This window comes from Agelaius tricolor, unplaced genomic scaffold (assembly GCF_023055355.1).
Source record: "Agelaius tricolor isolate 1412-34295 unplaced genomic scaffold, bAgeTri1.0.p SCAF_63, whole genome shotgun sequence".
NCBI classification, from domain to species: Eukaryota; Metazoa; Chordata; class Aves; order Passeriformes; family Icteridae; genus Agelaius; species Agelaius tricolor.
The window spans coordinates 1,563,722-1,578,955 of NW_027269323.1; the positions used below are offsets into that span (position 1 = coordinate 1,563,722).

General features: G+C 55.3%; 1 protein-coding gene across 1 annotated transcript; it reads left to right on the forward strand.

Annotated features, from left to right (window-relative positions):
* Positions 1 to 313: 313 nt before the first annotated feature.
* Positions 314 to 12,137, forward strand: LOC139605291 (class I histocompatibility antigen, F10 alpha chain-like). Its single transcript, XM_071456653.1, has 4 exons — positions 314 to 329; positions 7,092 to 7,303; positions 7,484 to 7,514; positions 7,673 to 12,137. Exons 1-4 carry the CDS (start codon positions 314 to 316, stop codon positions 7,867 to 7,869), a joined length of 456 nt encoding a protein of 151 aa, XP_071312754.1. The 3' UTR covers positions 7,870 to 12,137.
* The last annotated feature ends 3,097 nt before the right edge of the window (positions 12,138 to 15,234 follow it).

The window sequence follows — 15,234 nt, forward strand, 5'->3', positions numbered from 1 at the left end:
GCGCTCTGCCCCGGGCGCGTTCCGAAACAACCGCGCCACGCGCGGCACTGGGAGTGATCCTGGGAGCACCGGGTACGGATCCTGAGATCAGCGGGAAGGAACTGGGAGCGCTCTCCCTGCCAGTCCCGCTCTTACTGGGAGCACTGGGAGGGAACTGGGAGCAAACAGCGCCCGGAGGCGGCTGCAGCCCGCGGTGGGCGGGCCTAAATAGAAGGGCGTGGTTATGCAAATACAGGAGCGATCGCGCACTGGGATTGGTCGGCGGGAGCAGCGCGGGCTTTCCTCGGTCAAGTGAGGGCCGGGGGCCGGAGCGATGGCGGCGGCATCCGGTGAGAGGGGACCGGGAACGGGGACAGGGAATGGGGAGGGGGACCGAGAATGGGGCCAAGAATGGGACCGGGTAAGGGGAAAGCGTCTTGGGACAGAGACTGGGAATGGGGACCGGGAATAGCACCAAGAATGCGGACAGGGACCAGAAATGGCACCGGGAATGGGGACAGGGGCCGAGAATGGGGGCCGGGAATCGGACCGGGGAAGGGGATAGGGACCAGGAAGGGGACCAGAGATGAGGACAGGGTCCGCAAATGGAGACAAGGACCAGGGAAGAGAATATGGGAATGGCACGTGGAACATGGAAACAGCAACCGCAGAGAGAATATGGGCTGGGGATTCGTGCTCCAAAGTGTCCAAGTGAAACCCAGCAGGGGCTGTGAGCTCTGCAGCTGGGCCTCCCCTGGGCTGCTGCGGCCCAGGGCCCAAAGGCGGGAGCTGCAGCCTCGCTCCTGGCTCAAGAACAGGAGCCTCCTCCAGGCCCATGGCCCCTGCATGGCCCCAGCATGAGGGAGGGCTCTGAGGCACAGCGGCTGCTGGCAGGAGGGGCTGCTCCGGCCAGCTGGGGGCCTCTGAGAAATGCCCAAAGCCTTGTGCTCTCTGCAGCTGGCCAAGGACAGCAGCAGGGCTGAACGGTTCGTGTGGCACAGCCAGCCCGAGCTGTGCAGCCCTCAGGGCCCCACGCGAGAGGCGGCCCTCAGGAATGGGACCAGGACAGGACCGGGAATGGGGACAGGGACTGCATATAGGACTAGGAATATGGGATGGTTTGGGAATAGAGACAGCGACTGAGAATGGAGACAGAGACCAGAACTAGGAATGGGACTCAAAAGAAGAGGCAGGGACCAGGACTGAAAATGCGGACATGGACTGCAAATAAGCAACTGGGAATGGGACTGGAAATCCAAGACAGAGACTGGGAATGGGACCAGGAATGGGGACATGAACCAGGAATGGAACAGGGAGTACAGAGAAGGACCTGGAATGGAATCAGGGATGGGAATATTGGAATGGGACACAGAATTTGAAAACGGCAACCAGAGCGAGAATATGGGATAGGGATTAGGGAGATGGGATCAGGATTGGAAACAGGAATAGGGGAGCGAGACTGGGACTGGGAGTATGGGAACGGGACAGGGAATAGAGAAATGCGGGACTGGGAATACGGGAACAGGACAGGGAATATGGGATTAGGAATATGGGAATGGCAACCAGGTAGAGAACCTGGGTCAGGGAGTGAGACTGGGAATAGGATTCGGACTGGGATGGGAGCAGGAAGAGACAAGCGTGCTGACATGGGAATGGGTGGCGTGCCAGTGGGGTGACAGCAGGGAGTGGGGAATCCTGGACAGGGGACACCAGGAAGCGGGACAGGGGGACAGTTCCAGAGCAGGGGGTCCTTGATCAGCTGCACCAGAACCTCTGCCAGGCTCTTCCAGTGCAGCCAGAGCTGCCTGGCCTTGGGTGCCCAAAGGCCTGAGCAACCCCCAAGTTCCTCCCAGGAACCCTCAAGTCCCTTGAACCCAGCATCCCCCACATCCCCTGGATCTCCCATGGCCCAATCATTGTCTTACTTCAACGTCTTTATTTTTACCCTGGTTTTGGGTGTTTGGAAAGGACAAACAGAAATGAAAAGAAAATCCAGGCCACAGGAAGCCAGGAGGATGTGGAGCCCCCCAGCCAGGTGTCTTCCCAACACGGATCACCAGCACCATGGATCAGCACCAGGGCTCTGCCCTCCCGGGCTCACTGGGGATCATCCAGCACAAATCCTCCCGTGGGGGATGGAGCTGGAGCAGCGCAGGAAGCTCTTCCTGCACTTGAGGCACTCCCAGGGCTGCCCTTAGTGCTGGCTCCGTTGGTGTCTGGCCAAGTTACCACTCCATGAGAAGCTCTTCCCACACTCCCCACACACATAGGGCTGTTCCCCCGTGTGGTTCCTCTGGTGGGCAATCAGGTAGGAGCTCTGGCTGAATCCCTTCCCACACTTGGGACACTCGTAAGGCCTCTCCCCAGTGTGGATGAGCTGGTGGATGACAAGTTCAGATTTGCCCCTAAAGCCCTTCCCGCAGTCAGGGCAGAGGAAGGGCCTCTACTCTGTGTGAATGCACTGGTGCCTGAGCAGATGGGAGCTAGTGTGAAACCTCTTCCTGCACTGATCACACTCATAGCACCTCTCCCCGGTGTGGATCCTCTGGTGGACAATCAGGTTGGATTTGTGGCTGAAGCTCTTCCCACACTGCCCACACTCATATGGCTGTTCTTCAGTGTGGATTATTGAATGGAAGATCAGTCGGCATCTCCATCTGAAGATCTTCCCACATGCTGAGCACTTGTGGGGCTTCTTCCCATCCTGAAGCTGCTCATGGACCCCCAGCTCCGAGCTCCGGCCGCCTCCCCAGTCCAGGGTGGGTCTTTCCTCCTCAAATCCCTGTGATCTGCGTTTGCAGCCCCTCCTTGTGAGGGAACTCTGGGGCTTTTCCTCCCCGTTGGATTCCTGCACTGTAGAGCTGCTCAAAACAGCCTCTTCCATGAGGAAGGAGACCAGGGATTTGTCCTCCCTGTTCTCCATCCTCAGCTCCTGGTCTGGGGGAGGAAGGACAAGGAGAGGATGGGATTTGCCTCCATGCCACAGGGCAGGGCAAGGAGATCCCCCCAGTGTGTCCCCAGCAGGACAGCTTTGGCAGCAGGGTTGTCCTGCAGCCGGGGGCCGTGCTGGGCTGGGAGATGGAGCAGGAGAGAGGGGGAAAGGGGCACTGACTTCCTCCTCCCCTACCTGGGCCTCCCGGGCCATCTTCCTCTTCCTCGCAGCCTCCGCTTTCCCCATCAGGCCAAGGTTTGGGAATGGGAAATCCTGGTTTGGGGGAAAATAAGCTATGAGAGCGTGGGATTCCTCTTGCCCAAGACCATCTCTAGAAGTTACTGAACATTTTGTGTCCATAGAAACCTTCAGACCACCAAGATTTGTCTGAAAGACCTCTTACAAATACCAAAATTGAGCCCCCCAAGACTTGAAAGGCTCATGATCATCCCAAAAAAACCTTTTCAGGAGTCCATCCTCTCTGGTCTCTCCCCTTTGGACTTCTGGGGATCCTGCATGTATTGAGGGTTCTCCTCTCCAGAGTCCCAACCCTCTCCAGGCTGTCACAGGAATCCCCAGGGTCCCCCCTCTCTGCTTTTCTGACCTTGGGCCTCTGGGGCTCCCCCTTCTCTGTGCTGCTGGGGCTTCCCCGCAGCCCCCGGGGGTTCCCCGGCTCCCCCTCTCTGGGCTCCCCCTTAGCAATTCTGGGGCTCTTGGGGTCCCAGCGCTCCCGTTTCCCCTGACTCTGCTCCAGGCTGTGGGGAGCTCCAGGGCTTCCCCCTCCCAGGGTGTTCCCCTCTCCGGGCTGAATCCTGGCGGTCTCCTCTCTCTGGGCTGCACACTTCGGTGTCCCAGTGTTCTCCCCTCTCCTGCCCTCCCCTGTGAAAAAACAACCTCCCGGGACACCCCCAAAATCTCCCCAGTGGGCATTTGCGGCTTCACTTTGGAGTCCTTTGAGCTCCAAAAATCCCCCCCTCCCCAAAAAAGTACCCTCCCATGGAGCGCCCAGGATATTTGGGTGAGCTCCCCCTCTGCAGTCACCTGAGATATGGGGGGGAAATGCCCCAGGGGCCGGGAGGGCTGCGGACACAGCGAGGGCTGGAGCGTGTGGTCCCTCCAGTGCCACTTCCCGCTCCTCCTCCTCTCTCCCAGCTCTTCCTCCCACTCCTCCTCCACGCCTCCTCCTCATCCTCCTTCTCCTGTTCCCTCCAGCCCTTGTCCCGCTGTTTCTCCCTCCCTGCTCCACCATCCCATTCCTCCTGCCCCGGTCCCGCAGCCCTCGCAGCCCGCGGCAGGAGCGGGGATGGAGCCGGGACAGGTCGGGATGGGCAGCGCGGGGCTCTCGGCTGCTCCCACCCACTGGGGCCGGGGGAAACCCGGCCCGGGGAGAAGGAGAGGCAAACTGGGAAAACTGGGGGCTGCAGATCCACACTGGGGCTTGCTGGGGACCCTGGTTGGGGGCTGCCAGCCCTTGGGGCTCCTGTCGGGCAATCTGGGAAGGGAGAACACAGAGAGGGCTGGGGGATGCCAGGAGTGGCATCTCTGGGATGGACTGGGCTGTACTGGGATCATACTGGGAGGGAGTAGGAGGCTGCAGGGGCAATTGAGGACGTGTTGGGGGCAAATGGGATATACTGGGAATGACTGGGATGATTCTGAGAATGACTGGGAGCAGCTGTGAGCAACTGGGATCATACTGGGAGAAACTGGGAGCAACTGGGAGTGACTGGCTGCATGCTGGGGGTGATTGGAAGCAACTGGGTTTATACTGGGATTAACTGACATCATACTGGAGGTGACATCATACTGGCAGTGAGTGTGACTACACTGAGGCTGATTGGGAGAGGTTGGGAGGAAATGGGATCATACTGGAAGGAACTGGGAGTGACTGGGAATAGGCTGGAAGGAACTGGGGTACACTGAGAGAGACTGGGAGTGACTGGAATGAAAGTGAGGGTGAAACAGAGCAACTGGAACCATGTGGGGCCCAACTGGTTCCTACTGGCAGTGACTGGGAGAACACTGGGGTCATACTTGGATCATACTGGGAGTGACTGGACTAATACTGGGAGTACCTGAGAGTGACTGGGAATACACCATGCACATCATCCCCCATACTGGGGGTGACTGGGAGCACCCTGGGAGCAGATGGCATTATACTGGGACTGACTGGGTTACTCTAGCTGGGGGCAGATAGGACCATAGTGGGAGAGATTGGAAGCAACTGGGATTATTCTGGGACCACACTGGGAGTGCTGGTGCATGACTAGGATCATACTGGAGCTTACTGGGATCATATTGGGGTTGAAAGGGAGTGACTGAGATCACACTTTGGGCTCTTGGGAGCAACAGAGAGAAACTGGGATCATGCTGCAAGCAAATTGGAGTAACTGGAAAGGACTGGATGCATGCTGGAGGTAACTGGGATGTTGTGGGCATGACTGGGATCATACTGGGATAGCTAACAGCTTCCTGGGGCCACTGGGAGTGTTTGGGAATGACTATGGCTATGCTGAGGGCAACTGGCATATACTGGGAGTGTCTGTAAGCATACTGGGGTGACTGGAAGCACACTGGGCACAGCTGGGCCCATGCTGGGTGAGACTGGGATCCCACTGAGGGTGACTGGAATCCTACTGGGATTGACTGGGAGTGGCTGGGAGCAAGTGGAATCATGCTGAAAGCAACTGGAAGGAAGTGGGAGTGACTGGGAGCATGCTGGGGGTGACTGGGATCTACTGGGAGAGACAGGGGATCGTACTGGAGGCTACTGGGGTCATGCTGGCATTGACAGGGAGCACCTGGGATCACACTGGGGGCCACTGGCATCATAATGGGAGTGACTGGGATTAGACTGCAAGTGACTGGGATCCTACTGGGAGTGGCTACAACCATACTGGGACTATAGTGGGTGTCAATGGACCCTGACTGGGGGTTACTGGGAGCTACCAGCATAGGCTGGGAGCCAGCTGTGCACACACTGGGAGGAATTGGGAATGATAGGATGCATGCTGGTGACAGCTGGGATATACTGGGAGTGACTGGGGTCACCTGAACCACGCTGAGGTAACTGGGAGTGCCTGGGAATGACTACGAGTTCATGGCAACTGGGATATGCTGGGAGTGTCTGTAGGCATACTGGGGTGACTGGGAACACACTGGGGTGACTGGGAACACACTGGGGGAGACTGGGATTCACTGGGATTTGCAGAGCCTCCACTGGGGACAACTGGAAGTGATCTCCCCATTCCCCCCAGCCCTCCCTCGGGCACTGTCCCATCTCCCACCCTGCGCCGCTGGGATCTGCCCGGAGCAGCTCGATGGCTCCAGGGCTGGGGCTGGGGGCGCTCCTGGGGGTCAGGGGGGAGTGGGACCCCAGCACCGGGACCCTGAACCGCCATTCCCGGCACAGGGACCCCTCTGTTCCCCTTTTCCTGCACAGGGACCCCCCTGGATCCCCCATTTATGGACATCAGGACTCCCTGGTCGCCTTTTCCCAACCATCCCATGGCTCCCAGACTCCAGACTTCCCTGGGACACTCTGGAATACCTTGGACCCCCATTCCTGCCTTTCTCAGCCCCCAGCCCCAACTTTCTGCAAAACCAGAGGCCCCCTGAACTCCCCATTCCTAAACATCCCGGGTGTCCCCACCCCGTTACCCCCCTTTTCTGGGAAAGCCTGGACTCCCTTTTTCTGGGCTCAAGGACCCCCTGGAACTCCTTTCTATCTCTCCAGGTCCCTGCCCTCCCATTTCCTTGACCCTGAGACCCCTCTGCCCCCCCATTCCTGAGAATGGAGTCACCCTTTTACTCCTTTGCCCGGCACTGAGATCCCCCCTGCACCCCCTTATCCAGCACCAACACAACCTTTTCCTGCCCCCCCGCCTCTTCAGCCCCCAGCCCCACCCTTTCCCTGGCCCTGGGACCTCTGGGCTGCCATTCCTGCCTTTCCCAGCCCCAGCCCCTCCTTTCCTCACACAGAGGAGCCCTGGCACCCCCTTTCCTGGGCACAGGACAGCCCATCCCACCTCTCCCAATCCTTGCCCCACCTTTCCTTGACTCTGAGCCCCTGAACCTCCTTCCCAGCTCTCCCACCTTTCCTTGACCAGTTGAGTCCCCTGCATCCCGAATGTCTCACTTTCACCCACCCCAGCTCCCCCAAATCTCCGTGTCCCCCCAGTTCTGCACTCCCTGCAGTGCCTGGAAGTGGCGCTGTCGGAGCCTGGCCCGGGGGTCCCCCAGTCCTTGATTGTGGGGGACGTGGACGGGACCCCCTGGGAGCGCTGGGGCAGCGAGTGGGGCCGGATGGAGCCGCAGAGAGCGGGGATGGGGGCAAGAGCTGAGCTGGGATATTGGGATAGCCAGAGCCGGGATAGTGGGATAGCCTGGGCTGTGATATTGGGATAGGCAGGGCTGGGATATTGGGACAGCCAGGGCTGGGATATTGGAATATCCAGGGCTGGGATATTGGGATAGCCAGAGCTGGGATATTGGAATATCCAGAGCTGGGATATTGGGATAGCCAGAGCTGTCTCAAGGACAGGAACCAGCACGTGGCCAACAGTGCTCTAGAGACAGGGCCGGTACAACCAGAATAGGGGGAGTTGGGGGAGCTGGGGGCTGGGCTGGGATCTGTGGGGCTGGGGGAATCTCTGGGAATGGGATGGGACCTGTGGGACTGGTATGGTAATCCAGGGAGCTCCATGGGGCTCTGTGGGGCTGGGACACGACTCCATGGGTCCGTTCTCTCCTCGTTCCCAGGTCTCCACACAGTGCAGGTGGTTTCCAGCTGTGACCTCCTGTCCAATGGAGCATCCATGGATCCCACTGGTATGGCCATAAGGGGTGGGATTTCATCTCCTTCCAGCTGGGACCCGGGAGCTTTGCAGTGTCTGACGGTGCCACCTGCATCACCCAGAGGTGCTGGGAATCCAAAGGGATCATGGTGCAGTGAATGAAGCATTACCTGGGATACACCTGTGGGGAAGAGCTCCCAAATGGAGCTCTGTGGTTGGAGGCTCTGGAGCACAAAGGTGGGTGTGGGAGGGGAATTCCTAAGGGAGTGTGGGATTCAGGAATGGGAGACTTGGAATGCAGGAATTCCCATGGAATTTCCATGGCCGAATCTCACTCTCATCTCACTCAGGTGAGAATTGCATGGATGGATCCCTCCTAACTCAGTGCCACTCTGTAGAGAATTCCATGGGGAAATGATTTGAATTGATGACCAATCCAATGAGAGCAGTGAAATGAGACCTAATCCCTGCTGGGATTCCATGGGACATCAATCCCAATCCTTTGCCTAGGCCAGCTCTGCTGTGCCCGTGGCAGCGCCAGGGGAGTGCCCTGTCCCTGCCCTGAGCCCAGCACGAGTGTTTCCTTGGCTGTTCTGTGCCCTGCCTGGGGCAGGAGGGCATGGCTGGAGTGGCTTTGGTGGCCCTGGGCACCTGGCTGGGCTGCAGCCACTGCAGGGGCTCCTGGGGAATGTTCCAGAGCAAGGCTTAAAGCAAACAACAGTTCCTGGAGGGGATTCTGCCCCTTGGCCTGTGCTGGGAGCCCAAGGGCAACAGCCCAAAATGCTGGAGCTCAGTGTCCCTCGGCCAGGCCATGTTCCCTGGCTGTCCCTGTCCCTCAGCTCTGTAGGACCTGGGGCAACCCTCGGGAGAAAATCCTGAGCCCCAGCTGGGCCAGTTGTCCCCAGGTCACTCTCAGTCACCCCAGTGTGATCCCAGCATGGTCCCTGGGTTTTCCATTCACCCCTGGTATAGTTCCAGCCACTCCCAGCATGGTCCCAGTCACTCCCAGATACTCACAGTATTACTCCAGTAACTTCCTTTATGGTTCCTCTGTGATCCCTGTCACTCCCCATCACTCCCAGTATATCCCAGTTCCCCCAGTGTGTCTCCACTCACTCCCAGTAGCTTCCAGCATGATTCCAGTTGGTCACAGTCACCCCAGTCACCTCCAGCATGATTCCTGTCACTCCCTGTATGTCCCAGTTGCCCCAATATGGTCCCAGTTGCCCTCAGCCTGCTCCTAGTCATACTTCCAGTATGATCCCACTATGACCTCAGTTGCCACCAGCACAGACCCAGTCATTCCAAGGATGATCCCAGTGGGATCCCAATCTCCCTGAGCATGGTCCCAGTCAATCCCAGTTGCTCCCAGTGTAGATCCGGTCGCTGCCAGTCGCTCTCAGTGGGTTCCCAGTCACCCTAAGTCTGGTTACAGACACTCCCAGTATATCCCAGTTGCCCTCAGCATACTCATAGTCACAGCCACATGTCCCAGTAAGGTTCCAGTTTCCACCAGTATGATCCCAGTCAGTACCAGTCAATGCCAGTTGGTCCCACTATGATCCCTGTTGCCCAAGCTCTGGTCCTGCTGGTTCCCAGTGTGCCCTGATCCTGCTCCCAGTGGGTCCCAGTCCTGGTGTATCCCAGTGTATCCCGTTGTATCCCGGTGTATCCCGGTGTACCCCAGTGTATCCCAACCTGTCCCAGTCCATGCCAGTCCCTTCCCAGCAGCCACCGCCGTTTCCCGGATCCTGCCCCTCCCGGCCCTGGAGCTGCCGCTGGACGCCCCCCAAGTGTCGCTGCTGAGTAAGGAAGCGGCACAGACTCACAAGAAGGCTGCTTTGCACAGAAGTAGTTTTAATATGAAAATTCTTTTTTATAGACTGTGCCCATACATTCAGACCAGATTGGTCAATCAATCAATACATTTCACCTGACCGGCTAATTAACAAAAACACCTTTCTTAGAAACAATCCTTGAGAAAAACAGGAAAACAGAGAGTAGGAAAACACCACCTGCAGGTTGTTTATAATAACAAGCTATCATCGTGTCTCTACAACTCCCTAAAAGTCTCACAAGTCAGCTGTGAGAAAACTTACCTGGTTTTCTCGCTCTCTGACAAGCCTGTCACATCCACACCCAAGGTGCTGCCAGGGCTCCGGGGCTTCGTGTTGGGCTTTGTCTGCCTTGGCTGGGGCTCGGCCTCCACTACGGGAGAAGGTGAGGTGGGGTCTCCTGGGGGTCCTGTCCCCCTGGGAGTGCTTGTGACTCCCCCATGTGCCCCCATGCTGGGGACACCCCCTTTGCTCTCGCCAGAGTCCTGACCCAGCTCCTGCTCCCCCCTGGGGGGGGCTTTGGGGAGCCCCCCTGGGACCTCCTTGAATCCCCATTCCTGGGCACTGGGACGCCCCCACATCTCCCTGCCCAGCTGCAGGATCCCCTGCACCCCCTTATCCTGCACCGACACCTCCTGCACCCCCTTTCCCAGCTCTCCTCCTCTGGCAGCCCCTGGATCCCCCGTTTCCGTGAGCCCGGGGACCCCCGGAGCCCCATTCCCGGCCAGCCCGGGGCACCTCAGCCCCAGGCCTCCCTTTGCTGGGAAACCCGGCCTGGGCACGGGGCTCTGCAGCTGCTCTGGGGTTTATGATCACCTGGAGGAAAGGGAGAGAACAGAGGAGAGAGAGAAGGAGACTGTGGATCAGGGATCGGGGTCCCAGCGCCCAGTCCTGCTCCGCCAGCGGGCTCCAGGCAGAGTTTGAGCGCAGGTCCAGCGAGTTCAGCACGGCCGAGGAGGGTCCCGGGAGATGCCAGGGGGGATCCCGGGGAATTCCCTGGAATTCCCCCGTCCCCTCCCCCTGCGTTCCCTCGGGCACCTTCGGTTCCGCGTTCCCCGCTCTGCGCCGCCGCGATCTGCCCGGAGACCGGTGACGTCACAGAATCCTCGGCATACCATTGGCGGGCAGGAAAGAGCAGCGTTACTGGCGGCTCTGGGGGCGGGGCCGTAGCGGAGCAGCGGATTGGCTCCAGCGCTGGGGCTGGGGGCGCTCCTGGGGGAGCTTGGGGGGGAGCGGTGAGGGGGACCCTCGACAGCCGGAATCCCCCGAACCGCAATTTCCGGGCACTGGGAACCCCCTGAACTTCCATTTCCGGGCACTAGAACAGCATCCAGCCCCATTCCTGCATACTGTGACCTCCCTGAATCCCCTTCCCCAGCACCAGGACCCCCATGTTCCTTATCTGGCTCCAGGACCACCCTGAACCCCCCTGAACCACCATTCCTGGGTACTATGGCTCACTGCACCCCCCTTCCCAGCACCAGGACCCTCTGTTACTTCTTATCAGGCACAAGTACATGCCTGAATCCCCGTTTCTGGGCATCAGCACCTCTCTGAACCTCTATTTGCAGGCACCAGGACCCCCTGAACCCCCGTTTCCAGGAAGGGGATTTCTCTGAAGCCACATTTCCCATACAGGAAACCCCCTGATTCACTATTTCTGTGCCACAGGACACCCCTGGAACTCAATTTCCAGGCCGGGGATCCCCCCATCCCCTCTGTTCCCTGTGAAATACAAAGCTGTGTTTTGTGTCAGGTACAAACAGGCGACGTGTGTACTTGCAAATGCGAAATGTGTGGACATCAACAATGGGATAGTTGCGAATTCTAATAATAACTGATGAAAATAAAGCATGGAAAAAGGCCTTTGAACCTATCTTTTGTTTGCAATTAACCCTGGTTGATTTAGGAGCATTAGAATTAAGGTGTTAAGGATGTTGCTTTTTGCTTGCAGTTAATCCATAAAAAAGCTCTGCAATAATAACCTTTTGAAGTATAATTTTAGAATATTACTTGTATCCTTGAAACTATAGCTTTAGAATATATATATAGGAAATATGCTTATCTCACGCCTTATTGAAGCAGAGAAAAACAGTTTGAGAAAGGAAGATGAACACCACCTGAAGGATTTATGGTTTCGACCAAAGGGAAGCTGGACATCACTGTTGTTAGATTGATAGTCTCTGCAATTAAAAGGTGGACCCACATCTGGGGAACTGGACTCCACCAGGTGGGATTCGTCTTTCTTCTTTCGGAAACTGGACGATCACCACCTGGGGATCCTCCTTTTGAGATACATCCTGAGAAACTAAGATCACAATAGTGTATAGAATTGTGATGTAATAATTTGGAATAAAAATTGCTGATGAGAAAAAATTGGAAATAGGAACTGTTGAAAAAAGCTGATGAGTACCCCTATAAATACCTGTAAGCCTCAACTATCGGTGTGCAGTTGGAGGGAAAACTTCCCCCACTGTACCCAGCGCTGTATTGCTCATACTTTACCATATTAATTAATAAATTGATTGCTGTTTGAATATTGGCCTAGTCAAGTTTCTTATTCATAACATCCCTGACAACAAGACCACTTATCTTGTTTTGAAAAGACAGGTGTCTGCTGAGGAAGGCAGGAGCCTTCCCTGAAATAGAAAATGGAAATCCCTCTGCTCCGAATTGTTATAAATTTGAAATTAAGGGGGGAGGCTCTCAGGCAAAGATATGGAAGCAGGAATAACAGTTCTTTAATAGGGAAGAAAATTTTAAAAAATAAAATAAACAATGCAGTAATACAAAGCAATGCTGACAGAGTCAGAGCACAACCTGACACCCTGTTGGTCAGGGTGTTGGTAGCAATCCCCCAACTTGGGGATGCCTGAGCAACCCCCAAGTCCCTCCCAGGAACCCTCAGCTCCCTCGAACCTAGCATCCCCCACATCCCCTGCAAGATTCCTCCATGTCCCTATAGTAGAGGAAATGAATTGTATTTGAATATTTGTATTTGAATATCTGTATAGAGGCTTTGCCCCAGAGGTCCCGGTTGCCCTTGATGGGCTGCAGCTGTGAGTAAGGAAGATAACTGGGATAAAAGGGGGCGGGTTAGCCAGTCAGGGAGAGCCTTGGAGGAGCCCTGACCTGAGAGAGAACAGCATGCAGAAGAAGGAGTCTGTGAAGATCTGCAGCCATGAGAATGCACCGAGGAGGTATGGACTTTAGAAGTCTGATAACAGCAATATGAGACTCTAGAGAAATAATAGAACAACAACATGTCCCCATCCTTGCCTTAGGTCAACATCTTTATTTTTACCCAGTTTTTTTGTTTTTTTGAAAGGACAAAGAGAAATGAAAAGAAAATCAAGGGTACAGGGAGCCAGGAAGAATTGGAGCCCCCAGCTAGGTGTTTTCCCAAAATGGATCACCAGCACCAAGGATCACCGGGGCTCTGCCCACCTCAGGTCACTGGGGATCATCCAGCGTGGACTGTCCCATGGGGGATGGAGCTGGAGCAGTGCACGGAGCTCTTCCTGCACTCAGGGCACTTATAGGGCTTCCCTTAGTGGTGCCTCCATTGGTGTTGGGTCAAGGCTGAGCTCTGGCAGAAGCTCTTCCCACACTCGGGACACTCATAGGGCCTGTGACATCACAAGGAGCAGAGATGGATGTCAGGCACCTACCAAAGCTGCTCTCACTCCCCTCCAGAGATGAAGAGGAGAGAGAAAATAGAATGAAGTCTTCATGGGTTAAGGACTGGGACAGATCACTCAGCAAATGCCATCATGGGCAAAACAGTTCAAAATTAGAGACATTAATTGAATTTATTGCTATCAATCAGAGCAGGATAGTGAGAAGTAAAATAAAGCTTTAAAAACACCTTCTGCCCATCCCTCGCTCCCAGCTCTACCTCCTCCCGCAGTGGGTGCAGGGAGACAGGCAATGGGGGTTCTGCTCAGTTCATCGCCTGTTGTTTCTCCTGCTGCTCGAGGAGAGGAGTCGTTCTCCTGCTGCACCCTGGGGTCCCTCCTGAGACACTTCTCCATGAACTCCTCCAAGGTGAGTTCATCTCAGGGACAGCAGCTCTTCACAAACTGCTGCAACGTGGCTCACTCCCCCATTGGCTCACATGGAAGGACCCTGCTCCAGTGTGGGCTCCTCTCTCCATGGGTTTGCAGGTCCCTGCTCCAGCACAGGTTTCTCATGGGGTCACAGCCCCTGCTCAGGCACCCCCTGCTCCAGCACGGGCTCCTCCAGGTGCTGCAGGTGCATCTCTGCTCTCTGTGCCCTCCATGGGCTGCAGGGGCCCAGCTGCCTCCCCAGGGGCTGCCCAGGGAATCTCAGGGCAATCAGCTCCAGCCCCTGGAGCAGCTCCTGCCCCTCCTCCTGCCCTGCCCTGGGGGTGTGCAGAGTTGTTCCTCTCTCACATGTTCTCACCCTGGTCACAGCTACAACTACACGATAACCAATTTTCATAAATCTCTTATCCCAAAGGTGTTACCACCGTTTCTAACTGGCCCAGCCTTGGCCAGCGGCTGGTCTGTCCTGGAGCCGGCTGGAATTGCCTCTGTGGGACATGGAGGAGCAGCTGCTTCCATCATCCTCTCACAGAAGGTGCTCCTAGGCCCCCCTCCCCCTCCCCAAAACCTGGCCATGCAAACCTAGTATAAGCATGGTAGGATTTTATTACCATTATTCATTCTTATTATTGCTATTATCTCTATTTTTGCTATTAACACTACAGTTATTATATTTGTTACTAGTATTTTTATATTTTTTGACTCTATATTATAGTGGCTATAGTAGAATATGAAACCAAAGTTCTTAATTGCAAGTAGAAGTTATAACTTTGGCAGCTGCTTGCCCTGCCCTGTTCTGTGTCATTGCTGTGTGTGAAGCTGCTGCTGCCAGGGCTCCCCATTTCCCCGGTTTAGGAAATTCAATGGCATTGCTCACATGTCAGAAAGAGAGGGCTCATTCCAATCAAATGCATTGCCTGAACTCTTCTAGTCCCAGTGCTGGAAGCTTGTTTTGTAATGTTGTTGACTTTCTCAGATTCTGTTAGTATTTGAGATTTTAAAACAAAATGTTCCTGGATCTGATTTTGCAAGATTCTGTAGTCAGCTTTCAGTTTGCTCTTGGATTTCTTAATGGTGTGTCAGAACTGAATGCAGCATTTTGGGTGGTGTGAAAAACACGTTCACTGTCCTGTGAAAATTTGAAAAGTTTAATAAAGGACAATAGGAGACAGGGACCATAGAGCAAAGGGTATTATGGCCAGGTGCATCTTGGCACTCAGCCAAGACCACCCTGTTATCTTTGGGGATACCCCTTAAATACCTTTTCCATTACATCAGCCTGTTGCATACTCATAGATCCTTATGCATAGTAAACTTTTCCCCCAAACCAGTTTACATGTTCCAAGAATTATTTAGCATGGCTCCTCCTTGGGTCCGCCTTTTTAGAGCATGCAGATTCCTTGGTTGTGGTTTTAGTCCTTTTTTTATCACCTCCAGGTTTTGGGTCTTGGTCCACACTGTCTTCATACAGTGAGTGCTGATATTTGACATATCTGTAGCAGGTGTCCTCATCCTATGTTCATTGGATGTTATCCCATCCAAGCAGGCATTTTAACAGAAGCATAGCTATTTCACTTCTATGTCTAAGCTTAATTAACAACAGAAATAAAAACCGTATAACAAAG

What these genes read in the sequence shown, in the direction of transcription:
- LOC139605291 (XM_071456653.1), top strand. An exon ending in ATAGTGGGATAGCCTGGGCT is followed by an intron (nt 7,304 to 7,483) that starts GTGATATTGGGA and finishes ACAGTGCTCTAG; the next exon opens with AGACAGGGCCGGTACAACCA. An exon ending in GTACAACCAGAATAGGGGGA is followed by an intron (nt 7,515 to 7,672) that starts GTTGGGGGAGCT and finishes CCTCGTTCCCAG; the next exon opens with GTCTCCACACAGTGCAGGTG.